This window comes from Ptiloglossa arizonensis, chromosome 5, assembly GCF_051014685.1.
Source record: "Ptiloglossa arizonensis isolate GNS036 chromosome 5, iyPtiAriz1_principal, whole genome shotgun sequence".
Classification (NCBI taxonomy): Eukaryota; Metazoa; Arthropoda; class Insecta; order Hymenoptera; family Colletidae; genus Ptiloglossa; species Ptiloglossa arizonensis.
Genome location: NC_135052.1, coordinates 17,790,149 through 17,816,011, shown reverse-complemented (window position 1 = coordinate 17,816,011; position 25,863 = coordinate 17,790,149). Strand labels below are relative to the sequence as shown.

The 25,863-nt window shown below is 37.4% G+C and overlaps 1 protein-coding gene across 2 annotated transcripts in view; it reads left to right on the top strand.

Annotated features, from left to right (window-relative positions):
- The window catches only part of LOC143147667 (fibrillin-2), a 52,964-nt gene that overhangs the window by 9,268 nt on the left and 17,833 nt on the right, over positions 1–25,863 (top strand). For both annotated transcript variants that reach the window (XM_076313121.1, XM_076313122.1), the window contains 13 exons: positions 17,216–17,298; positions 18,145–18,252; positions 18,485–18,619; positions 19,014–19,116; positions 19,188–19,372; positions 20,201–20,449; positions 21,037–21,192; positions 22,034–22,318; positions 23,442–23,564; positions 23,655–23,903; positions 24,449–24,568; positions 24,736–24,951; positions 25,444–25,643. In XM_076313121.1, coding sequence (XP_076169236.1) covers positions 17,216–17,298; positions 18,145–18,252; positions 18,485–18,619; positions 19,014–19,116; positions 19,188–19,372; positions 20,201–20,449; positions 21,037–21,192; positions 22,034–22,318; positions 23,442–23,564; positions 23,655–23,903; positions 24,449–24,568; positions 24,736–24,951; positions 25,444–25,643 — 2,212 coding nt within the window. The remainder of the gene's footprint in view (positions 1–17,215; positions 17,299–18,144; positions 18,253–18,484; positions 18,620–19,013; positions 19,117–19,187; positions 19,373–20,200; positions 20,450–21,036; positions 21,193–22,033; positions 22,319–23,441; positions 23,565–23,654; positions 23,904–24,448; positions 24,569–24,735; positions 24,952–25,443; positions 25,644–25,863) is intronic.

Genomic DNA, 25,863 nt, shown 5'->3' with positions numbered 1-25,863 from the left:
TTCGCTAATCAGAACCAGAGGGTGAGAAAGTATCTTCTTTAGGAAGGATATAGTTATAGTGGAAACTAGGAAGAAGTCGAAATCTCAATAAATAAAAAAATGGTGAAACTTTCAATTCTGAATTTATATTTTCTAGCTTCATTTTGTACTTAACGTGTTAAAAGAAATAGTAAAACACAATACTTTCAAGCAAATCGAAGCAAACGATTTTGCACACATATTTTCAAAGTCATACACTTTAAGAAAATGAAATTAAAGAAATCGATATTTTGAATTCGTGACTTTAAATAAATGAAATGAAAAAAATCGATATTTTAAAGTCATACAATTTAAGAAAACAAAATGAAAAAAAATCGATATTTTCAAGTCGTACACTTTAAGAAAACGAACTTAAAGAAATCGATATTTTGAATTCGTACAATTTAAGAAAATAAAGTGAAAAAAAATCAATATTTTAAATTTGTACACTTTAAGAAAATGAAATGAAAAAAAAATCGATATTTTAAAGTCATACACTATAAGAAAACGAAATGAAAAAAAATCGATATTTGAAATTCATACACTTTAAGAAAACGAAATGAAAAAAAATCGATATTTTAAATTCATACACTTTAAGAAAATGAAATGAAAAAAATCGATATTTTAAAGTCATACACTTTAAGAAAACAAAATGAAAGAAATCAATACTTTAAATTCAAACTCTTTAAGAAAACGAAATGAAAAAAAATCGATATTTGAAATTCATACACTTTAAGAAAACGAAATGAAAAAAAATCGATATTTAAAATTCATACACTTTAAGAAAACGAAATGAAAAATAATCGATATTTTAAATTCGTCGTCTCGAAGGTCGGGCCAGGAGAAGTGGCTGAATCGCGCCGACAATTCCCAGGCGATCTTGGAAAACGTTTCCGTCTCGAAATACTCGCGCTACGGTCAATTGGACGTAATGGATGGATAATAATGGGTCATCATCCGTTTGGAGCAGCGCGCCGCGCTGTTAAAATTGTCTCAATCGGGGAAAAATGACCGCGGTGCACGAAACGTCGCGTTCCACAGTACGCGTGAAAAAAAAAAAAAAAGAAAAAGAAGGGAAAAAGAAAGAAAAAAGAAGAAGAAGATGAATCGAAACGCGAGAGACTAACGTAACACGCGTTAAGATAACCCAATTAGGTGTTATCGCGGCTCCGCGACGCGACGGAACGACGCTTCTCGGATTAGGCGGATCTGACGAGATCTGCGATTTCGCAAAATTCGTTCCACAGCTCGGAGCACGTCGGTCTCGTGTTTTTATTCTCGACATTTAACACATTGTGACGTTATTTCGTGATTTGTAATAAAATTATTGTAGTTTTTCTCGACCGGGTACTCGAAGACTGTATTATTTTATCGTGAATTGAAAATTTTAGCAATGGGGTTTAGTCTAGTTGGAAGTTTAAACGTTTGGATACTTTTCGGTCATTATTTATCTGTAAAAGTAAAATATGAAAAATGTATGCGCTATGGTGTAATAAAATTCTCGTTTTCTTTGATCGAGTACTCCAATACTATAATTTGATGATTAGGTTCCCTTTGATTGGATACTCGAAGACTATAATTTCATATAGATTTTTTATATATTTTATGGAACTGTAAAAGTAAAATATGAAAACTGTAAAGATGGATGCAAGAAGATGTAAGAATTAAGAAATGAAAGAATGCAAAGGAAAGTTTTTTTAATACACACGCTAAGCCGATTTGTTTAAGAAATGAGCGAAAGAAAAATTATTTTAAGCATGTGTTACGAGAAAAAACTACCGAGAGAGTGTAAACTCTCTTCTGAGAATCACGAAAGTCAATATGTACGTACGTGGTCCTAATGTTGGTCGGTTGGTCCTTAAACTAATACAAATGAAGGATGGTCATTCTTTTAAAGTGTTTTCCGAAGTATACTTCTTGCTTGAGGAGTAAATAAGTATTACTCGGTCGATACTGCAATAACTATAAATACAAAATTTAAAAAATTACAAACAGTAACTATCGCGAGAAGAGAAGCCGAAAAAATTGTTACAATAATAATCAAACGATTGTCTTGGAAGAATTATCGTTTCTGAATCCAAAAGTCTCAAGGTACAAAATCTCTCTATAAGAACAAGACATTCGAATAATCATTAAACTCGATAATATTCGACAGAAAGAATAAAAAGTATTCAATTAAAAAAGAAACAAGACAAAATGGATACTTGCGAATAATATTTAAATCGATACGAAATCTTGAAACCATTGATCGACGGTATCGTCGTTAACATTTAGCAGAATCGATCCGTAGGAGCATTTTCAAGAAACGTTTCTAATAATTTCACGAAATCCGTAATACGTGGAACTGTTTCCGGTTCATTCGTATCAATTAAATCGTTCTCCTCGCCCATCGATTCGATGAAAATTGTAACTCAATTACACGGTGGCAGCGTATCGCGCCCGAGAATTCGCTATTGCTCTAAATACTCGAATTACAGCGAGCCACTGTAATTGTACTCGTCAATTGAGAATCCATTCGATAGATCGAAAGATTCATTCTCAGGCTAGACAGGATGTCTCGCATCGAATGTTAACCTCACGGAGGGTAATAATTACTGTATCACCGAATACATAGAACATTGTACAACTTTAAATGCTTGGAAACGGTCTGGAACAAATCGTCCATGTTCATTTTCGAAATCAATTGGAGTGAAACATCGAAAAATCGAAAGAAGAAGTCAAAATCAAATGCATCAATATGCATCGATATGCATATCTTTAAATATTAAAATATTTATATTTTACATTTGAAAATTCTCTTTTCTCTTTACATGTAACTTCGTAGTAGACATACCTTAAATTTTAATAAATACAACATTTAAGACGATTAAAAAGAATACCTTTCGCAATAGTTATTCAATAGTTGCATACGCAATAGTTGCATACGCAATAGTTGCGCAGATCACTTGCAAAAAAACTACAAAAATGCCTACTCTCGAGATGGGTAAAAAGATTAAAAAGAGAAAATTGTAAAAATCGAAGCAGTTTTGAATTCAGGCGGGAAATTCAAAGTTCCCCAAATCGATGGTCACGTTCGTTTCTTTAAACGCGAAGAAGCTCCGGGAGACTTGGCGAAACCACGGACAGGATTGACGTTATCGCCTCGGCTAATACACCGTATTAAGTGAAATCACGAGCTCGTCGTATTTATTTCGATTTTACTTATTTCTCATATCGAGATTCACCGGCCACCACGGCCAGGAGAGATCCGCGCGGTGCCACTATCGCGTGCAATGAGCTGCCAAGAATCTTTTACCGTAACAAACTAGTTCCTCTGGTCCCAGTTATACGATACCCTCAGTAATGTCGAATACTTTTCCGCTAGAGTGGCTAATACCGTCAGTTGGTGGCTTTGTATAATAAAGCGTCACTTGGCTCCCATTTGCTCCCGCATTCCGTCCACATTTCGATACCTTCTTTTTTCACTGAACTCCCCTCGCGCAACGAACCAACGAGAAACGTCTCCGAGTACCGAGGAAACGGTTCACTTTTCGGTCTACGATCCATATTTAACGTTCTTTTCGTTCTTTTTCTTGACCACGGAGTGTCGCGCTTCTTTTTCGAACGCATTAGCATCACCACGGAACGGTCCCGTGGACGTTACGTCGTTATTCCTCTCTCTTGGATGGTTTATAATCGTTTTCCTCGAGGGAAAAAAAAGAAGAAATGTTTGAATCGACTGTGAGTAGTTTTAAGCGAAGTGCACGCTCGTGAGAAAGATACAAACGCGAGAAAATAAACCGAGGGTACATTGGACCCCAGAGTGATACTTTAGGGTTAAAGAGAAGAGGAACGAAAGCCAACGGAACGAAAAGTTGAAGAAACATTTTTGGAATACGAGTTCGTGTGCACTGAGTATCTTAGAAAAAGCACAAAGAGATAGTAGCGATATGTAACCATCCTGATTAGCGACTGTCACGAATAAACGAATCGAGGAAAGAAAGGAGGCTATAGTTTGACAATTTGAAAAGTATCCCCGAAGGAGTGGTCCAAGTGTGGTGGGGATGTTATGGAGTATTGACTGATACTGTTCAAGAGAAATTAAACTAAGGAAGGATGGATTGTAGTAACTTACAAGATTGCAAAGATTGTTCCAAATTGAAAGGTGATATCTTGCAATATTAATTCTTTGACACGTGCCAGTAGACATCACAAATTTAAATAAAAGAAGCCTTCGAACCGATACACCACGAAAATGTCATGATCTGATGGGCAGAAGAAGCTGAACCAGTGCTCAGTGCTTCAATATTGTCAACAAATGACAAAAATTGAAGAAAAAGAAACTATTTCGAGAAAATACCACGATAATACCGATCTATGGACATCTGGTGGGGGGAAGAGGCTGGACCAGCGTTCCCCCACTCCAGAGATCTTTTCCAAGTCGTCGAGTTGTACGTGTAGGTCTCGTTTGCAAGAAATTGCAGATCGTGCGTGTTATGAAGCGTTAAAGAGCTTTTGAACGAAACATCCGTCGGACAATTGGCGGTATTCGGCGATGACCGCGTAACAATCGACCCTGAGATGGAAGGCCACCGAAAATCGAGCAAATCACCGTGCCACCGAGCGTCGTCACGCCTAACCAACTTTTTCATTAATAAAGACGCATTACCCCGTATCTTGTCACGGCCAATTAGACGCCCGTTTTACGTGGCACCGGCTAACCACCGATGCTCGACCAAGCCATTAACGCCGTCACATCGATTATCATTCTCACGGAGTCGTACGTCTGACGTATCACCCGTTTTAAATCCATCGAGATTCCGATTAAAGCGACTTCTCTCTCTCTCTCTCTCTCTCTCCAGCGATCTCATAAAGGCGCGTTTACACTTATCGAACCGAATCGCGTCGAACCTTTTGACGAGACTTCAATTTCGAGATCGAATTTCGAGATCGAGATACAACTTTCGATACTTTTCAATATTGTCACGATTGGTGTCATATTTCCGGGAGGGGAATTAAATCGCGAGTACTTGTCACAATTTTATCGGTTACGTTCCTACTACGATATTCCAGACAATCTAAACATTGAACTTACATCGCGTGGCACGGTATTCCCCAAGAGGTTAAGGATCAACCTGTGGGTTCAAAAATGGTCGTCGATGTCACTTTTTGAAAACAGAGACTCGAGTTACAATTTAAACATTAAATTGTTAATAATACAAGTAAATTATTTTAAATTGCTCGCTGCGTCCGAAAATATTTAAAGAATATATATATATTTATATATATATTTCTATCCGAGCGATTCCAGTAAAGACAACATTGTTCAACAACTGGTGTACAAGTTTGTATATTTTCATGAACATCACCGTCACCGACGTTAAAAGTTCTTCTCTCGTTGTCGATACAATGTACAACTTTCCTTTTACCGACTCACTGTTCGAAATACGCGCGAACGGAGGCGTACCAACGTGAAAATAATTCGTCGAGTTTGTAATCCCGTTCTCGCGCGCCAAATTGTAAACGCACCTTAAGGAGAGACACGACCGTCGAACCGGGCGCCCGATCGTAGAAAAATCCTGACGACGATCGAGAGGAGACCGACTAGTCCGTAGGCGTGTAATCGCTAGATAACTCGTGCCCTACAATCGATGAACTTTGTCGTTTATCGGTTGTACTTGTTCGAACGCGACGATAACAAATGTTCCGAGGCGAATTAATAAAGCCGAACGAGTTACGCGCGACGCTTCGGCAAACTGTTTAAAGGTTGCCCCGTCTCCCGGGGCGTTTAATCTGCGTTTAATGGATTCAGACGCAACGGAGTTCAAGCGTTAATGGGCGATCCGTGTGTGCGCGCAACTCGCTCCGTGTAACTCCGGAGCCGGAGATTTGTCATCGTTACCGAGAGTTGGAGTAGAAAAGAATTTTTGTAGTTAAACCTGCTGCGTTCGTCTCTCGTCCGTTTTCTGCTCATCTCTCTACCTCTTTTTCCAATAATCAATTAAACGTGGTTTCACGGTAACTGTACATTTCTGTCTTTGCCGTTTATTTACATGTATTAGTGAACTGCGCGAGATTCGTTGAATAACGAAAGATGTTCGGAAGAAATCGTTGAAAATGTTTCTTTTTTCTTTTTTCGGAGATTTGTTGTCAAAATTTGATACGAAGTTCGTTGCGAATATCGAACCCAAAATTGAAGTCGAGGAAAAGAAATTTATTCGTATTGAAAAATTTAAAACCAAAGTTTCATTTTGGATATTTTTTACGAGGGAATGTCGCAAAAATCTGACACGAAGTTCGTTGCAAACATCGAACCCAAAATTGAACTCGAGGAAAAGAAATTTATTCGTATTGAAAAATTCAAAACGAAAGTTTCATTTTGGATATTTTGTACGAGGGAATTTAACAAAAATGTGATACGAAGTTCGTTGCAAACACGGCGAATTAAAAATTAAACTCGTGGTAAAGAAATTTATTCGTATTGAAAAATTCAAACGAAAGTTTCGTTTTAGATATTTTGTACGAGAGAATGACAATTCCGAAAAAACCGTGGGTGGAGAATGAACCGTTTTCGCGCAAAAGGTTGTCAAAGTTTCGACCAATCAGATTGCACGGATTGGTTCTCGAGAGCAATGCACTTCCCCCACTTTGTCTTCTGTATTCAACCAATTGTCAGTAGATGTCGATGCGTGTACAGTTGTAGGGGACAGAGTGGGGGAAACATTTTCCATTCGAGAATCACTCCGTGCGATCTAATTGGTCAAATCTTTGACAATCTTTTGCGAGAGAACGGTTCGTTTGCGAGATACGGTTCCTTTGGAAATTTTTATTCTCTTTTCGAGCGGAGTGTGTAGAGATAAACAGATTTGAGTACGAAAATCGCAGGAATTGTTATTTCTCTGGCATATGAAATTGAACAAATGTAATTCGGAGTGTTAAATATAGGAAATTTCGATATCGAAATATTAACGAGACACATGTGTGGAACGAAAATCGTAATGCAACAATATTTTATCGAATGGTAGATTGGTTCCTAGAAACACTCATCCTCTCTCACACTCACCGTTTTTTTCCTGACGCAGTGTTATCGGTGCTGTTTATAAAAACACGAGTTTTTATCGACCTATACCACGGCGGTAATTAATTAACGCGACAGGATGCTATTCGAGTAAAAAACAGATAAATTTATTATTGACTTTTCAATGGAGATATCGTTGCCACATTTAACCGTGAGAAAGTTTCGTACAATTTCGATGTAATATTACTTTTTATCCTGCAAGATAATCCGATAGAAATTGTCAAGGACGGAAAAAATTACCGAATGAGAAATTTAATTAACTTTCCCTGAAAATTAATTTCGAAAGAGAAACGGTGTTAGAAGATACACGAAATGAAAATTATTATTGCGGAAAATTTCGATGTGAGGTGGATTCCAGTTGCTATCAATAATAATAACAACACCTATCGAGGGTTAAAAAAAGACGCAAGTAGAACGATGAACAATGCGAAAACAATGTAACGGGTGGCTCACTTTCTTATCGTCTCTCTACCCACCGGCGAATTAACAACCTTCACTGGCAGTTTCATTACTTCAACTTCGCTTCCTGTACACTCGTAGAAGAATATTACTCCTGGCTACTTTATCACGTTGTACGGTGGATGAAGTTAAACTTTCTCTCCTCGAATTCGTAAGTTTAATATCCACGCTTGTGAAAAACTAGTTCGTTTAAATATTATACTAGACAATTCTTATACTACAATTTAAATACTATACAATTTTTATGTTATAATTTATTACTGTATATAACCTACATCGTCATCGACCCATGTCATAGAATACATTGTTTCATTTTAACTCATAAGAGAACATATCTTGGAAATAATGGAAAATTGAGAAAATTAAATGTGTGTGTGTTTAGAGGGTTGAAAGAAGACAATAGAGCATATTAACAATTCTCAAAAAAAAATACATAGAGGTGTCAAGTACATTTCAAAAACATTTTTAGTTATACAACGAAACATAGAAATATATCAACGCAAAAAGTGCATAAATGTTTCAGAAAGTTTACATATCTACCAAACAAATTTTGATCCACCACAAGAAACTTTTATATCAATTTTATATCGATCTCTTGCACATATATCGTATAGTTCTAATTCGTAGCAATGTGCACGTACGATCTCCACACTTGAATACAATCTATTCGCGATAAATCTTCTAGATTTTCCCCGGTGCGTTGTTAATCTAAAGTTTCGATCCCCCTTGTATTATTCCATTTGTTTCAATGGTTTTATTTCGTTGCTAGCGTACCGTAACGCTCGTACATAATTCGTTCTAAAATTAGTTCCACCGACGCGCGTTATCGTTACTTTCGGGGTTGAATAACTGTCGAACGCCGAGTGACATCACTTTTATCGAAACGCAGTTATATCGGGCCGAATTGAGATTTCGTCGAATCGAAGTTACCGTATGACCCCATTCCGCGAATCGATCTTAATTGGTGAACAATCCCGCGTTGCGCGATACCGACTGAAACGTGCCGGTATGCAATGAAGATGCCACTTTTCCTCCCTCCAGTCCCTCTTTCACTTCCTCCCGTGTGCGTTGTTACGTAAAACCCCACTTAGTTTAAACTAATCTAAGTGGCGGACTAACCGTGAATAATTATGTAAGTGATGATCCCGCATTAGGCGTGAAATAGGTCCTATCCTATTTTCGACCGCGTCTCGCTGTACACGATTGTGGGAAAACCGTGCACCCCTTGAAGCCCTCTTCGAGCACAGTCCTTGGGCATTACGATTATGTTCGTCGTAGAGAAATGGAATTTAAGAAACGTTTCTTTCGAGATTAATTCAACGAGACAAATATTACGAAGATGGTACGTTCGATGCGTTAATTGAACGTTACAATTGTAAGGATGTCGATTATCAATACCGATGGTGGTTATTTTTTTATTCTCTCGGAGGTAATTTTATAGTCGATAGAATTTTTACAGTAGCATTTTCAAACTTTGATGCACTTTCATACGGTATTTTATTGATATCAAGAGATTATTTTACTATTTGGAACTTGGACCGTAGGTAGGTTTAATATGATAGATGAAAAGTATACTAGTACGGTAATTGTTAGGGGAAGAGATTCGATAATTGTTAAGTTACGATGATCGGTGTATTTTGATAGAAACAGGTGTTTAAGTTAGCTACGTTTGCCTATGGAATCGTTACGAGACGATTATCACGAAGATAGTACGTTTGATGTTTTAAAAACTTTTTTAAAATTTACTTCTACGTAACGCGAGTACTTTTCGTGCATCGATGTACACAATTTTCCACTATTTTTAATAAACAGTTCCACTTTCCCCTAAAATCATTAACCAACTATCAGAAACGCAGAGTGTTTTCAGTAACTTACAAATTTAAAAAAACTTTACTTTTACTAAACACGAGTACTATTCGTACATAAATATAAGCAATTTTCCTCCATTTCCAAGAAACATTTTTCTATAAAATTATTGTCCAAGTATCAGAAATAAAGCGCAAGCAATATTTTCAATAATTTACAAATTTAAAAAAAAAATTACTTCCACTAAATACGAGTTCTATTCGTACATAAATACAAGCAATTTTCCTCTATTTCCAAGAAACACTTTTCTCTAAAATTATTGTCCAAATATCAGAATTAAAGCGCAATCAGTATTTTTAGTAACTTCCAAATTTAAAAAAACTTTAGTGGAAGTACGAGTACCATTCGTACATAAATACACGCAATTTTCCTCTATTTCCAATAAACACTTCTCCAAAATGACTAGCCAAACATTAGAACTACAAATAGTACGTAAAATACCTTAGAAATTTCTTCGAGATATTTAATTTCGCGGAACATCGTTACATTTCTTCCATCGATAATTCCAGTACGACAGTTTCGCATACTCTCATGAAAACCAATAACCAAAGCGGAAACGATGCTCGTAACTCGTAGAATCAGTCGGGAGTTGGCGGTGTCTCGTCTCGTCGTTTCAATTCGCAAACTGTTTCGCGGTACGCGCGTGCGCGCAGGCGCACGTGCTCGCCCGCGCAATAATCCAATAAACTAACTGCACAAACCCGATGCGTGTCTAAACACTGCTCCGAGCGACGGGTGTGGGTTTGAACAGTTCAATTGGAAAGTGCAGTTAATGGATCCGAAACTGCCTTTGGAATGGCTCTCGAGATGGCGGATTACCATCCATTAAAATTAAAGCCAGATCAAAAGGCGAGTGCGTTCGCGCTTTAAGGTCGAGCAAACAGCACGACGCGGCTGCTGCGCGTCGAGCAGCACGCTTCGCGCGCGTTACGAGAGAAGAGGAGAGAGAGAAGAAAAAAAATGGGAAGAAGGAAAAAACCGTAGGGAATTAGGTAGAACAAACAGGGACCATTATTTACGGCCGTTTAAAACGCCATCGCGAGAGATTAAAGGAGCCTATTGAGGCCAACCGGTGTTACGAAACCGACGGGCTCGTAGCGACGCTTATGATAGAAATTTATTGTCGTGCTTCTTATCCTCTGGCTGTTGGATAATTAGATGAACGATCGGCGGAGTTACGTTCGAAGTGGAATCGGTGAACGTTCCCTGACCACGGTAATTGCTGACAATTGACGCGAGTTTATTTAGGTCTGTTTGTAGTAGATCAGCCTGTAATTAACGCTGCTTTCCTGGGGTACGTTGGCTAGATGGTAACATCGTTGGTTTCATATGGTAGCAATAATTCCTTTTTAAAAGATCACTCTTAGCGACCGAGTGGTTACCATTGGGTCTCGACGATAAATATTGGCGAGATGGTAAGATTGTTGGATTCACGTGGTAGCAATAATTTCTTTTTAAAAGATCACTCTTAGCGACCGAGTGGTTACCATTGGGTCTCGACGATACATACTGGCGAGATGGTAACATTGTTAACATTGTTAGATTCACATGATAGCAATATTTTCTTTTTAAAAGATCACTCTTAGCGACCGAAGTGGATACGATTGGGTGTCCATGATAGATATTGGCGAGATGGTAACATTGTTGGATTCACGTGGTAGCAATAATTTCTTTTTAAAAGATCACTCTTAGCGACAGAGTAGATACGATTAGGTGTCGACGATAGATATTAGCGAGATGGTAAGATTGTTGGATTTACGTGGTAGCAATAATTCCTTTTTAAAAGATCACTCTTAGCTACAGAGTGGATACAATTGAGTATCGACGATACATATTGACTAGATGGTAACATTGTTGGATTCACATGATAGCAATAATTTCCTCGAATAAATATACAAAACTTCTAAACAACGATGAACCCTCTATCGTAACCTATCATTAATAAGAATACGATTTTTGAGAAAAAATTCATTTTCTCTACCAACTTTTGTAAATTTTCAATTTTCCTCGTTGCTTCCCTAACATTCGAAGTACACTGATTTCAAAGCTCGTGTCACCTTCGTGAAACGTTTCCAATGACCCGATGACGGATTTCACGAATCCCGGATCATTCGAAAAGAAGACATCAACCCGCGCAAGATTGATTTCAGGTCGTAGCCAGTTGAGAAAGGGTGTCATTATCGGTGGGTGTTAAAATTACAGCCCTACGATCACGAAACGTCCATCAACGCGGAATGACGAACCGATTTCCAATTTGGTAATGAACCGATTTTCGAAAAGGCTCGCGATCTGCATAGAGATTGCCTCGTCGGCGACTTTCGTAGCCTCTGGTCGATTTTTTTGCTATAATAATAAATATCGATCCTTCGTTCACGGTGGACTGTAATTTTCCAATTAATCGCGACGATAAAAATCAATCATTGTCGGTGTCGATCGTTCGCCACGGCGACACCTTTCCATCTCGTCCCTTTCACGTCTTTCTGGAACGACACCGTGCACTACCCTAAACGGAGATCGTTAATAAATGGATAATTGCTCGATCAGGGTTCCAATCAATGGTAATTTTTTTTTACCACGCGATCAACATACTTATTCCTTGTTCACAGTTAACGCAATCGACTTGAAAGCTAACGATGGAAAAGAAATTGGAAAGTTCTTCGAATAATAGTCAATTCACTAGTGTAACAACGACAGTAATTATACCAGGATGCAAAAGTTGAAATATTTTACAATATTGTACGATTATTAATTCCACGCTAGAGAAACGGTTGGTCGTACGGAGCAATATTTTCTTGCAATCACTTCTTTCGAGTGAAATTAATAATTATCCAACATCGATCGAATTCTGTTTCGATCATCGAATAATTAAAAAAAATTGTCTGCTCAGATTCCACAAGATGCAATCTAAGTGTATCTTCACACGTTCTTCGATTCCTTTAAAGAAACGGTGTCGAACGAACACTTTGGGATCTAAAATTATTTTACGTTTCTCAGATATTAACAAAAGTGTCTTATTCTACTTTCTCGTTTAATAACGTACTGCAAATGCAATGAAGTTCGACGTGGAAACAAGTTTGCGACACTTTTACACGCATTTCCTCTACGTCTGCTACATATGTAGCACACGTTAGACGTCTCACGGCGCATATATCACTTCACCTCGGTTATCTATGTTGCCGAGGAACATTACACGGTGATAACGAGAGAACAGTTCACAAGACGATATCAAAACGATTCTCGTATTATTAAACGGCGCTAATTTTAACCCCTTTGATGCCAACACGACGAAAGCTTCCTCGTATCGGGACACGTAACCGCAACAATTTTTTCCACGATTATAAAATTAACCGAGAGCACACAATTCGTTGCTCCGATTATCGAATAATCAATTCCGCGCGAAGAAAGTGCTCGTAACACTGTGTTGCTCTATACCATCGAGCGCTTCTCTCGCACGGAATTAATTACTCGATAATCCGAGCAACGTTTGATACTCTCGATTGATTTTAGATAATGGTTAATTCCACGCGAGGAAAATGGTTGCCGGTATGGAGCACGTGTAACCACTTCTATTCCATGGAATTAATTATTCGATAATCGGAGCAACGTTCGATGCTCCCGATTGATTTTACAATAATTAATTCCAGTGCAAGTGAAGTGGTTGGTCGTATGTAATTATATGTGTCGTTGGTCGTGTACAACCACATCGAACGTAGTTAAAATAACAACAATTTTTAATTTTTCAGACACTTGAGAATTCTTCGAACGATTTTAACAAGATAATTGTTCAAGAATATTTTCACTGATGTAGAATTTTGAATATTTGTAATTTAAAATAGAAACGTTTGTAGACTTAGATTTAATAAGAATATACTAGACTCTGTACGGTAAACGTACACTTATTTTCACTTCTACGTGTTCTCCCTTCGACGAATATTATTTATTATTATTCGACTCTGGTGCAATACAAATGTTTACTATGTATTACTATTAGTATTCTTTTAGAAGATTATTATTACGTAATATTCCAAAAGTGTTACATATATTCCAAATTTTAATACCGTCCTGCACGCGAGTAACTTGGTCTCCTCTGTTTCGTAACTTCGCGAATGCGCGCGCAATGTCCACTGTCCGTTCCCAGTGAAAATTTGAAAATAAACAACGTACTCGTCTCTTCTCGTTTCACACGTTCGGAGCGAATTGCATTCCACAGTGTGAAACGATTTCATCGAAGATTACGAAACTTTCATCGCCAGCGAGGAAGAAATAAAAAAGGGGGAAGAAAAAAGAAGAAGAAGGAAAGGGGGATCGCGTTTACAGGCGTGTAAATATGCCGGCGCGGCGTCGTCGGCGCCGAGGCGCGTAAGTGGAAGTACTTAGAGGGCTGCCTATAGCAGCTGACGTTAATTACGAGTCGCTCAATGTGAATGGCCGCCTTGTTCCGAGGTGGTGCACCACGTTCTCTTCCCATTCTTTTCTTCTTTATGGCAATTCTCGAGAGCAGCGCGCGTGGCACGACACCGCAACGCGCTCCAAAAAATCGCGTTTCCGCCTTCTGATAGCGCCGCGACCTCGTTTACACGTTATCAGCGGAATCGAGGATTCCGGGGGAAACATTCACGTTTTGTCTCGCGAAGAACCAATTTTCTTCGTGGTCCAAGATGACACCGAGTGCGTATCTTAAGCAATTTGGAATATAAAATTTGTAATTTTGATTCTTTGGCATCGAATACAAAATTTAATAATTTTGGATTTCTATTCTTTGGCATCGAATACAAAATTCAATAATTTTGCGAAAAATGTATTTTTTGGAGAACCAATTTCTTCGTGGTCCAAGATGTCATCGAGTGCGTATCTTAAGCAATTTGGAATATAAAATTTCTAATTTTGATTCTTTGGCATCGAATACAATATTTAATAATTTTGCGAAAAATGTATTTTTTGGAGAACCAATTTCTTCGTGGTCCAAGATGTCATCGAGTGCGTATCTTAAGCAATTTGGAATATAAAATTTCTAATTTTGATTCTTTGGCATCGAATACAATATTTAATAATTTTGCGAAAAATGTATTTTTTGAAGAATCAGGCTCTTCGTGGTCTAAAATACCACCGAGTGCGAATGTTAAGCAATTTGGAATATAAAATTTTGGTTTTCGATTCTTTGCCAGAAAATTGAATAGTTTCGCGAAAGATTTAATTTTTGTCTCGCGAAGAACCAATTTCTTCGTGGTCCAAGATGCCACCGAGTGAGAATGTTAAGCAATTGGATTTGCTTAATAAAATTTTGGATTTCGATTCTTTGGCATCGAATACAAAATTTAATAATTTTACGAAAAATGTACTTTTTGAAGAATTAGTTTCTTCGTGGTCCAAGATGCCATCGAGTGCGAATGTTAAGCAATTTGGAATATAAAATTTTGGTTTTCGATTCTTTGCCACCGAATACAAAATTTAATCGTTTTGCGAAAGATTTACATTTTGTTTTGCAAAGAACCAATGCCATTGAGTATGAAAGGATCGCCGTTGTGAACCTCAATCGATTAAAAATAAAAGAAGATGAAATCGAACATTTGGTTTTGAATTTCGATTCCTCGGAATCTAATAAAAAAATTCTACAGCATCGTGATCTCGTTCGTAAATTTAAAGAACGTTCGAATCTAATATCTACGAAGCGCGTAAGGAAATAGCCAAGAGAAGTTACCAGCAAGGAGGAGTTAATACGTTCAAAATGGTCGCCCAGGTACTGGAGGATTAAGAGTGTAAGTAATCCGACAACTTCTCTTGGCTGGAATAAAACATTTCGAGCCTCTTCGGGCAGTATTAGAATAATCGCGTTATCGGATCACGTTTACATCTACTTACAGCCTTTAACAGCTGCACTCATCCGTATAAGTAGTAATAGAAAAACCGGTCTTCGATTCAACAAAATTTGAAGAGTAGCTACATTTAAGTCGTAGCCTTTCAAACATCCCTTTGGACTTGTTTATCGCTTCGGTTCTGGGATTAAGGAACATTCGAAGTACACGAAGACACCGAAAGCAACGAAACGTGCCAATAATACCAACAACGACACGTATCTATCGTTTGAACGTTCCCCGGAACGTCATTCTTCTACTTTTCAAATCATTAGTCGAGCAATTAAAAGCTGTTACTGGTGATCAACGATCCGTGACACGAGCACGCGTAACCTAAATGAATTGCATATACAAGACGTATTGCAGCATAGGTGAGTTCTCGGTATCCAGATGAGGCTACAGTTACGTAGAAAGTAATTGGTCCCTCAAGGTCACCGAGATTAACACCACCGTAGCTTGTAGAATCGATGAAACGTCGACGTCACTTTCCAAATTGTTTTCTGCAGCTGAGGTTAACAATTGTCATGGAATTGAATCGAATTGGTTTCGAATTTATTAAAAAAATATAGAACAACGAAGTTGGACGATTTTTGAAACCGGGTTGCACGAATGAATGTTCATGGACGAAACTGATCAGAAAATTTCGATTCGAGTGAAGTTTTTCATTTGGAAAATATTTCTGGTACGATTTTGAGAAGTACAGTTGCATCGAGCACCGTTTACAATCGGAGCAAAATTAATTGGCCGCTCAAGGTCACCGAGAGGCTATCCTCACCGTTATACCGTTTGTTCAGAGAGATAAATTGCTATGGCGTAAGAGTAGCAATTCCTCCCTCTGGAATGTGACCTTGAATGCACACCTGTATTTCATCCGGCTGAAAGAACTGCGTTTGCTATTAACGTTGATGATACGTCTGGTTGTTAGGCACCTGGGAGAAGAACCACGATCATTAGTCAGTTGGTTAACAAGAATGAAGAAAAAGACGTAGCTGAAGCTTCTTCCTATTGGCTACTGAAAATCGCGTACACATTTCAGAGAACAAACTATTGACGATTGTATCGCCATTTTATCGATATTTCGAGGTTTGAAATTGTTCGAGAAGTGTGTTTCAAAAATATCGTGCCGATAAAAATGATTATTCTATGTCTCTGTTTTACTCGCGCCATTTTTAATAACAAGCCTACAATGTGTCTGCAAATTAAAATCAAATTTCAACATATTTAGTACTCGTGACATCTACTCTACAAATATCTAATTAGTCGAGCTGTAAAGATCTTTTAAATAAGTCTTACAAATAATAAAATTATAACACCGTAAAAGAGCTTATTCTGTGCTTCTGTCTTACCCCTCGCCATTTTTAATAACAAGACTACAATGTGTCTACAAATTAAAGTCAAATTTCAACAATATTTAGTAATTGTGACATCTACTCTACAAATGTCTAATTAGTGGATCTGTAAAGATCTCACAAATAAGTCATACAAATAATAAAATTATAACACCATAAAGCAGTTTATTCTGTGCCCTCTGTCTTCCCCGCGCCATTTTTAATAACAAGACTACAATGTGTCTACAAATCAAAGTCAAATTTCAACAATATTTAGTAATTGTGACATCTACTCTACAAATGTCTAATTAGTGAATCTGTAAATATCTCACAAATAAGTCTTACAAATAATAAAATTATAACACCGTAAAACAGCTTATTCTATACCTCTGTCTTACTCACGCCATTTTTAATAACAAGACTACAATGTATCTGCAAATCACCGATTGACAAAGTCAAATTTCAATATATTTAGTACTCATGACATCTACTCTACAAATGTTTAATTAGTCGAGCTGTAAAGATCTTACAACTAATAAAATTATAACACCATAAAACAGTTTATTCTGTGCCCTCTGTCTTCCCCGCGCGATTTTTAATAACAAGACTACAATGTGTTTCGCGTAATTTTCCAGGCCGAACGTGTGCAGGTCAAGGTACAAGAATTACTGTTGCCCCGGCTGGACGAAGAAGCCAGAGACCGGGTACTGCGTAATTCGTAAGTACGAGCTGCGCCCATCTCGTATCAAACCTCAATTATAATTCCCCGTGAGTCTACTACCTACCCTCCTGTAATTGGACGTGATCTCATAAGCGCCCGTCTGTCCGTGCACTCGAGCGAGTGCATTCAATTTTAGCGCTGATCGCTCGGCCGGTGAGTACCATCCCGATCGAACGCGCTTTTACACGATGATAATAATCGTGCAATTGAGCAACGAACAAACGGGCGTTCGTGCGACACGACCGATCGCCTCCGCGAACGAAATTGCTTTAATGGACTGTTACGTGCTTCCTGTTGATTGCATTGTCTTCGTTGCTCGCGATTCGGTTGCGCACCGACCGCAGAACCGACTTCGCGGTACCGATACCTCGCAAAGTACCACGAAAAATATCTGTCACGGGTTGGTGACAGTGGAAAAAATTTCACTTCGTAATTTACGATCGGGAGAGAATTTCTTTTTTTTTTTTTTTTAATATTTCTACGAGTGCTTTGCTCGTTTGTTTCGAAGATACGAATGGAAAAGAGGATGTAGCAATTTTGATGATCTTGAGAGCAAAATTGATCATTTTGTTTCGAATAATAATTAGTAATTGTACGTAATTTCGATTTTGCTTTTATTTTTAATAGTATCGATTAATTGTAGAGCATTGATTTTGATTTTATTGTGAATAGTATCTATAGAATTTGTATCGATGTTGAGCTTATTTTCGATCATTTTTATTCCCACTCACAGAAGACTGGAATGTTTATTCGCGCGAGCTAAGTTAACTCGAACGATAGATTTTCAATCGATGAAAAATTACGACGTTCTCCGCGAAGCAGACAAGTGAATTTTTATTTCAGCCGTGTGCTCAAGACGATGCGGTCCATTGGGCAGATGCATCAGGCCGAATATTTGTTTGTGCGAGGGTGGCACCGTGGCCTCTTCTTGCAGCAGCAGTCAAACCAAAGGTGATCGAACGTTCTTCGTTCATTTTTCTACATCTTATTGATCCTATGGTTCAACGATCGTGGCTCGTTAGGACATTCGAGCCGATATTGCATTTTAACGATAGATAACGTACAGTGCTAAATAGTAAAGCGATAAATAGATACGAGCGTACGATAGATAAGAAAAGTATCGAAATAGTCTTCTATCTAAAATAACCTCAATACGTATATCAAATATTGTTCCTTTCGATAGCTTCTACACACGAAAATGGCAATGCACTGGATAGGGTAGAGTCTGGCAGATGTAGAGTACCTTGCAAACATGGCAACTGCGTGGATGGTAGATGCCAATGTCGTAATGGATATCAGGGAGAATTCTGTAACGAACGTGAGTTAACAAATATCCGAAATTTCTTTAGGTTAAGAAATCTTCGTTAAATTGTCGATTGATCTCGTGATATAAAATTACAAACTAACGAGTACAGTTTGCAAGCAAATCCTACAACGTATTAAATTCCATCTTGACCAAGAAAAGTATTTCCATAAATTATCCACGCACGAACAATATTCTAAAAGTAATAATACTGCGTTAATAATATCGAATATGTATCAAAGTGACAATATTATAACATTTCGTTAACAATCCCGAAGCAACGATACTGAGAACGTTTCACACCAGTCGCTTCAATATCGCCGAGACCAAAGTTTCGATTTCTCTCTACGCACTTTCTCGAATTATTCTAATTTTTCTCTAATTATTCTTCTGTCAATTAACGAAACAGCAATCTGTCGAGAACCTTGCTTGAATCAAGGAAGATGCGTCGGACCAGATCGCTGCGCGTGCATCTACGGATACACAGGCAGACATTGCGAATCGGATTACAGGTGAACTAATTCACATACGTTTCGTCGGAATATTTCAGTTAGGACTGCTTCTACACCGATTATTTCCACAGAACCGGTCCGTGTTACACCAAAGTGAAAAATGGACAGTGTTTGGCGAATCTCCAAGGTGTTGTCTGCACGAGACAATTGTGCTGCGCCACCGTGGGCAAAGGTTGGGGACACCCCTGTGAGAGATGTCCCGCAAGACTGGACTGCGAGTTGGGACACTTGAAGACCAACCAGGGCCAATGTGTCGGTAAGCGAGTCACGGAAAAATATATTGGTCGCTCAAGGTCACCGCTTTCACCAATTCGTTTAAAATTATGCACAAAATAGATTGCACGAATTGTAGCAGGTTTATCATCGCGCTGTCTATATTGGAATCTTTCTTTTATTTGTCGTTATTCATCTTTCAAGTGTAGTTATTATTGTCAAAGAATATATATAATTGTTATCTGCACGTGACGTGGAAATTTTTCGATTGAGACTATTAAATTTACACGTTGGGCAAAAGATATTGAACAATGCTTTTGTTTTGGATTGTAGATATCTAAATAGAAATTAAATTCTTTTTTAATAAACTATTGATCGAAGACGGTTCTTTTTATGAGGATTTTTTGAATGTTTTATCGTAACATTTCGTTTGTCAGAAGAATCTGTTCTCGACTATGTTGATTTTTCTGTTTGGAATCATATATTGGAAAAATTTATATTCGAGTCGCTTTTGATAAACTTCCGATTATAATAAAAATATATTTTTAATTTATTTTATCAAATATATTTTAATCTATCAGTGATACTTTCACGAAGATGCAACGAACAATATTAAAATTTAAATTCTCATAACTGGATAAAATTCGTACGATGATCTCGGTTCACTTATCGAGGGAAAAATTGGATCAGTTATCGAGGGGATGCTGTAATTCCTAAGTACTGGAGCTGTTCGAGCACTAGAAATATTTTGAGTAAAATTCGTTGATGTTCAATCGAGTCGAGTAGTACTTCAAGTATCTCGATTATTGGAAACAAGTGAACCTGTTTGAACGAATTTCGGATGATTCGAATACTCGAACGAACTGTTTAGATATCAACGAGTGCGAGGCGATACCAGGACTGTGCGAGGGTGGAAAGTGTGTAAACTCACCTGGCTCGTTCACCTGCGAATGTCCCGAGGGACAGGCCAGGGATCTCGAGACGAATGCGTGCAAAGACAGAGACGAGTGCCAAGAAGAAGGTATCTGTGTCGATGGACGATGCATAAACACAAATGGTGGTTACTACTGTTTGTGCAATCCAGGATTCATTCAGAGCCAGGATCGAAGATTCTGTATCGGTAAGAATATTGCAATTATTTAATTTTTAATCGATGACTGAGGATCGATGAAAAATTTACACTCGAGACACGCTATAAATTAAAAACGATACAGTACTACCTCGTTAAAGTAGAAAATTATTAGATTGTTCGGAAAGTCATTTCGTTTTCCAAAATGGAGAATATGTAATTTAATAAAATGTTTATACACTTGAAAAAAATTGTTTCATTTTCACCAAAAAAACGAAATGACTTTCCGAACAACCCAATATTTTTGTTCAGAATGAATATTCAGAATTTACAAGATTCTTTTTATTTTAATATTTCCTAAATAGGAAATTGGTAAAAGATGGATCAAATAAAATAAGAATTAATCAATTTTTCTTTTTAACCCTTGAGCAGACACGAGAGAGCCAAGTAGAGTCAAACATTGAAAAACATTATTATTTTTGAATACACAATTTATAGGAGAATGAAAAGAAAAGGATAGTATTTATTTATAATTAAAAAATAAAACAACTCATTCGCTTGTGAGTTAATACGATGATTGACGCACAATTAATCCATCGCGCGGGTATTATTGAGAAATTTTTTTTATAAAATTATAGATGGAAGACAAGGGTTGTGTTACACGTCGGTGAACAGAAACGGTGAATGTAAAAATCGATTGGCGATGAGATTGAGCAAGAAGGATTGCTGTTGCGGGAAGAACATGGGACGAGGCTGGGGCGACGAGTGCTTCATCTGTCCCAATTCCGGAAGTGGTACGTAAAACAACGGAAACACTTGTGAAAAAGTATCAATCGCGCGGGAAATTCAATTCTGAGAAAAATAATTCTGAGTCAATATCAGCGTTGCTTTCACCGATCAATTTAACTCTCCGATCTGAGACAGATTGCTTGAAAATGGCACGGGTCCAATTTTGAAAAAATTAAATAATCAAAAATTTGATCATCTTAAATCTAAACTCAACAGCTAAAGAATTTTAGCTATTTATTTATTTAAGCTAAAGAATTTTAGCTATTTATTTATTTAAGCTAAAGAATTTTAGCTATTTATTTATTTAAGCTAAAGAATTTTAGCTATTTATTTATTTAAGCTAAAGAATTTTAGCTATTTATATATTTAAGCTAAAGAATTTTAGCTATTTATTTATTTAAGCTAAAGAATTTTAGCTATTTATTTATTTAAGCTAAAGAATTTTAACTAAAGAATTTTAGCTGTTAAATGGAATTGCAAGGCTTTTTTTCAAAAATGACGTAACGAAAATTTACATTATCGTAACAATACTTACGCGATGAACAAGTACTCTTCATAGAAAATAAAACGAGTATATTAATATCCACCGATCGAAAGTAAAATTTCTTGGAACTTCTTCGTCCCCTGTATTACCATCGTCAAAGACTCGATATTCGTGCTGTTTATCGAATAAATACCCGAGTCGCGTGTTCACGGTTCGTTTCGCATTATTCGTGAACGAACGTTACAATAACATGAAAACGTTCGTTTACATTTTTACTAAAACCGAGTGTCCTAAATGATAAGAAGCGGACAATGGTGACAGGAACTGTGAGTAACAGGATCCGTGTTATTACTCAATTATAGACGATTACAACAGGCTGTGTTTGCAACAACTGCAGCAGATCACCGCGATAAACGAGTGCATGCTGCGTCCGGACATTTGCGGAAACGGGAAGTGCATCGACACGAAGGACGGATACGAGTGCGAGTGTTATCCAGGATTCACCAAGAAGGCCGGCAGATGCGAGGACATCGACGAGTGTCTGTTGGACTACTGTCAGGGTGGCTCGTGTCGAAATTACGAGGGCAGTTTCACTTGTCATTGTCCACCGGGGTTCGTCGTGTCGGGTGAAGGCAGATACTGCACTGGTAATTTCATCGATGAGTTTCGAGTACAACAAAATTTATCGGGGCGTCGGTTACGAGTCACGTATCGTGTCACGCGAAATTAGGGGTAAAATATAGAAATGTGTCGCACCTTTACGACACTTGTCACGAGGAACGAAGTGAAATTACGAAGTAAATTTCGTTACGAAGTAAAATTTATGTACAATATGTTCAGTCGTTCGTCGCGAGGCTAGCTGAAGAATTTCTATCCCGATATATTTTTATCGCGGTGACAGTTGTTCTTCTTTCTTATAAAATTTCCAAATTCGATATTGAAAGTATTTTAGTAATTATCGTGGAACATTCGTAGCTTCGAATCCTTCATTATTCGAATGATGAATAGTATCTATTATTAGAGTATCTATATCCTACGTTTGCAAGTGAGATAGAGTACTGTGTTATGAAAAAGTTATTACAAACTTTGTACCGTGTTCTCAAAGTACCTTGTTATAGAAGGGTTAGGTCTGTTTTTCAATTTTTGTAAAATTCAGATCTCTCGAAACTGTCCATTCAGCAGATACAAATTAATCTATATTTTATCAAAATTTATCTGTTTTTCAAATATATTATTATTATTATTATTATTAGTACTACTAATACTATTACTATTACTACTACTATTATTATTATTACTACTACTATTATTATTATTACTACTACTATTCTTATTAATATTACCACTACTAATACTATTACTATTACTACTACTACTACTACTATTATTATTATTACTACTACTACTATTATTAATATTACTACTACTAATACTATTACTACTACTACTACTACTACTACTACTATTATTATTATTATTACCACTAGTATTACTATTACTATTACTATTACTATTATTATTACTATTACTATTACTATTACTACTACTACTACTTCTACTACTACTACTATTACTACTACTACTAGTTCTACTACCACTACTATTACTACTACTACTACTTCTACTACTACTACTATTACTACTACTACTACTTCTACTACTACTACTATTACTAATACTACTATTACTACTACTACTACTTCTACTACTACTACTATTACTACTACTACTATTATTATTATTATTACTATTACTGTTATTCCTTCGTAGACCACGACGAGTGCCAAGACACAGGAATGTGCAACAACGGCCACTGCATCAACATGAATGGATCGTTCAAGTGCAAGTGCAACGACGGCTACGCGTTGTCCCCTACGAAGAATACCTGCATCGGTGAACCTCTACCTTCCCCTCAATATTTCCAATTCTAAGATACGCTCGTACCGTCTTTGAACAATAATCGAACACGTTTCTTGCCCTTAGACATCAACGAATGCGCCGACAATCCACGAATATGTCTCAACGGCAGATGCGAAAACACACCTGGATCCTATCACTGTATATGTCAACCTGGATTCACCGCCTCTCGGGACAACACCTTCTGCGTGGACATGGACGAATGTTCCACGAGCGGGATGTGCGAGAATGGAAAGTGCGTGAACATGGAGGGCTCGTTCAAGTGCGTCTGCGATTCTGGCTTCCGGATTGGACCTGACCAAAGTCACTGTATCGGTGCGTGTTTGGTTCACAGTCTCTTGTATAAGAGTCGAACCTCTCGATAAGAATACATTTTAATTTACACCTCTCTTAACGCACTTTTGATTCTCGTGTTAGTAAAAATGTATGCGCGAACACTGGACGAACTTTGGAAATTTTTAGATCAACCGTAAGGGTGATACTCGATTCCACGGATCGATGAATAGTAACACAATTAAGTAATTCATCGATAGTAATAAATCTAAGAATAGATCTTAATCGGTTTCATTTTTGAGCTCTCGAACAGTTTCAATTACATTAAAGATACTCGTGTAAACCGGTAGGATAGCTCTGTAAAAATATCAAGTATGACCTTATTCGGTAGAATGTGCTCGAGTTTTCGTCGATATTAAAAATTTAGCGCAAATATTGGGAAAGAAGATAAATCGAATGGTTACGAACAATATAATCGTTTCGATTCTAACCTAACGATTGAGAATCAACATCTAGACGATATCTATCGATACTGTTACTCGTTAAATTTCTCACGTCGAAAATAACACTTTACCATTTATTATTAGATATCGACGAGTGCCTGAGTGGACCCTGTCAAAATGGCCGTTGCACCAACACGCCTGGTAGCTTCCGATGTGAGTGTCATCCAGGATTCAATTTAGGACAAGATGGAAGGTCTTGCTTAGGTTGGTCCAAAGTTTCTTTTCTCGCAGATTTGAAGTGATACTTGTATCCAGAAAGCTCGATTCATTGATATTGAAATATTCAGCTCTGTGGTTGTTGCCAAGAGGGATGTAGAACGTTCGAAACATCGAAAAGAGCGATTAAATAATTGAAATTTAATTATTGTCAGATACGAGGAGAGATTTGTGCTACTCGCAGTACAGAGACGGTCAGTGTTCGAATCCTACGTCGACAGCAGTGACAAAATCAAGTTGTTGTTGTTGCACCGTAATTCTGGGACAACCTATGGGCTGGGGAAGTACCTGTCAAGCTTGTCCACTTCCAGGAACGAACGAATTCGAGGCATTGTGTCCACATGGCGCTGGAATGACCTACAATGGAGATGGTAACCGATAGAGGAAACCTTTTTCAATTGTTTTTCAAGTTTTTCGAAACATTCGTCGATAGAGACTAATATGGGGTATTTTTCTGCAAGCAGTGCAAAATTGTGATGACAATATTAGGCCTACCGTGCAACGTTCATTGCTAAAGTATCGAGAGGACAATTAATTTTCTCGTAGAATTGTACTAGTATAATAATCTATTATTATACTATTATATTACTTCTGAACCACTTTGTCTAATTATTTTCTTCGCAAGTTTCATATCTTGATATATTAGGTTCGGATAGTAATTTCGTTTTCCAAAATGGAGAATATATAATTTGATAAAATGTTTATACACTGTAAAAAAATTGTGTTCCATTTCTACCAAAAAAAAAAGAAATGACTTTCCAAACAATCTAATATTTTCCAAGGTTGCGAAAATGACTAAAATTTGATTCGTTTCGTAGAAAAATTATAGGAATAATTCAATTTTTGGTTCAACGATAAAATAGACATCAACGAGTGCGCGCAGAATCCCAACATTTGCGTGAATGGTGGCTGCGAGAACCTTATGGGAACCTATCGTTGCATTTGCGATAGTGGCTACGAAGTGGACGCCACTGGCAAGATTTGCAGTGATATAAACGAATGCGAACTGGAGGAGTCTCTGTGCAGTGGTGGACAATGTCGAAACACACCCGGTAGCTTCCAGGCAAGTAAATACTTTAAAAAATGTTCGTATCGAACTTCGAGGAAAATAAGTCTACCCATTTGTTGAACTGGGATTGTAGGCGTGCTCCATCACTTTAATGGATGCAAATAATAAACGTACCAGTTCTTCCATTTTGTAATTCTTTTTATCGTTTTCTTCGTCTATTATCACTGTGAATCGTAGTCAAAACCTAAAGTTGTTTCAATTAAGAGAATCTCAG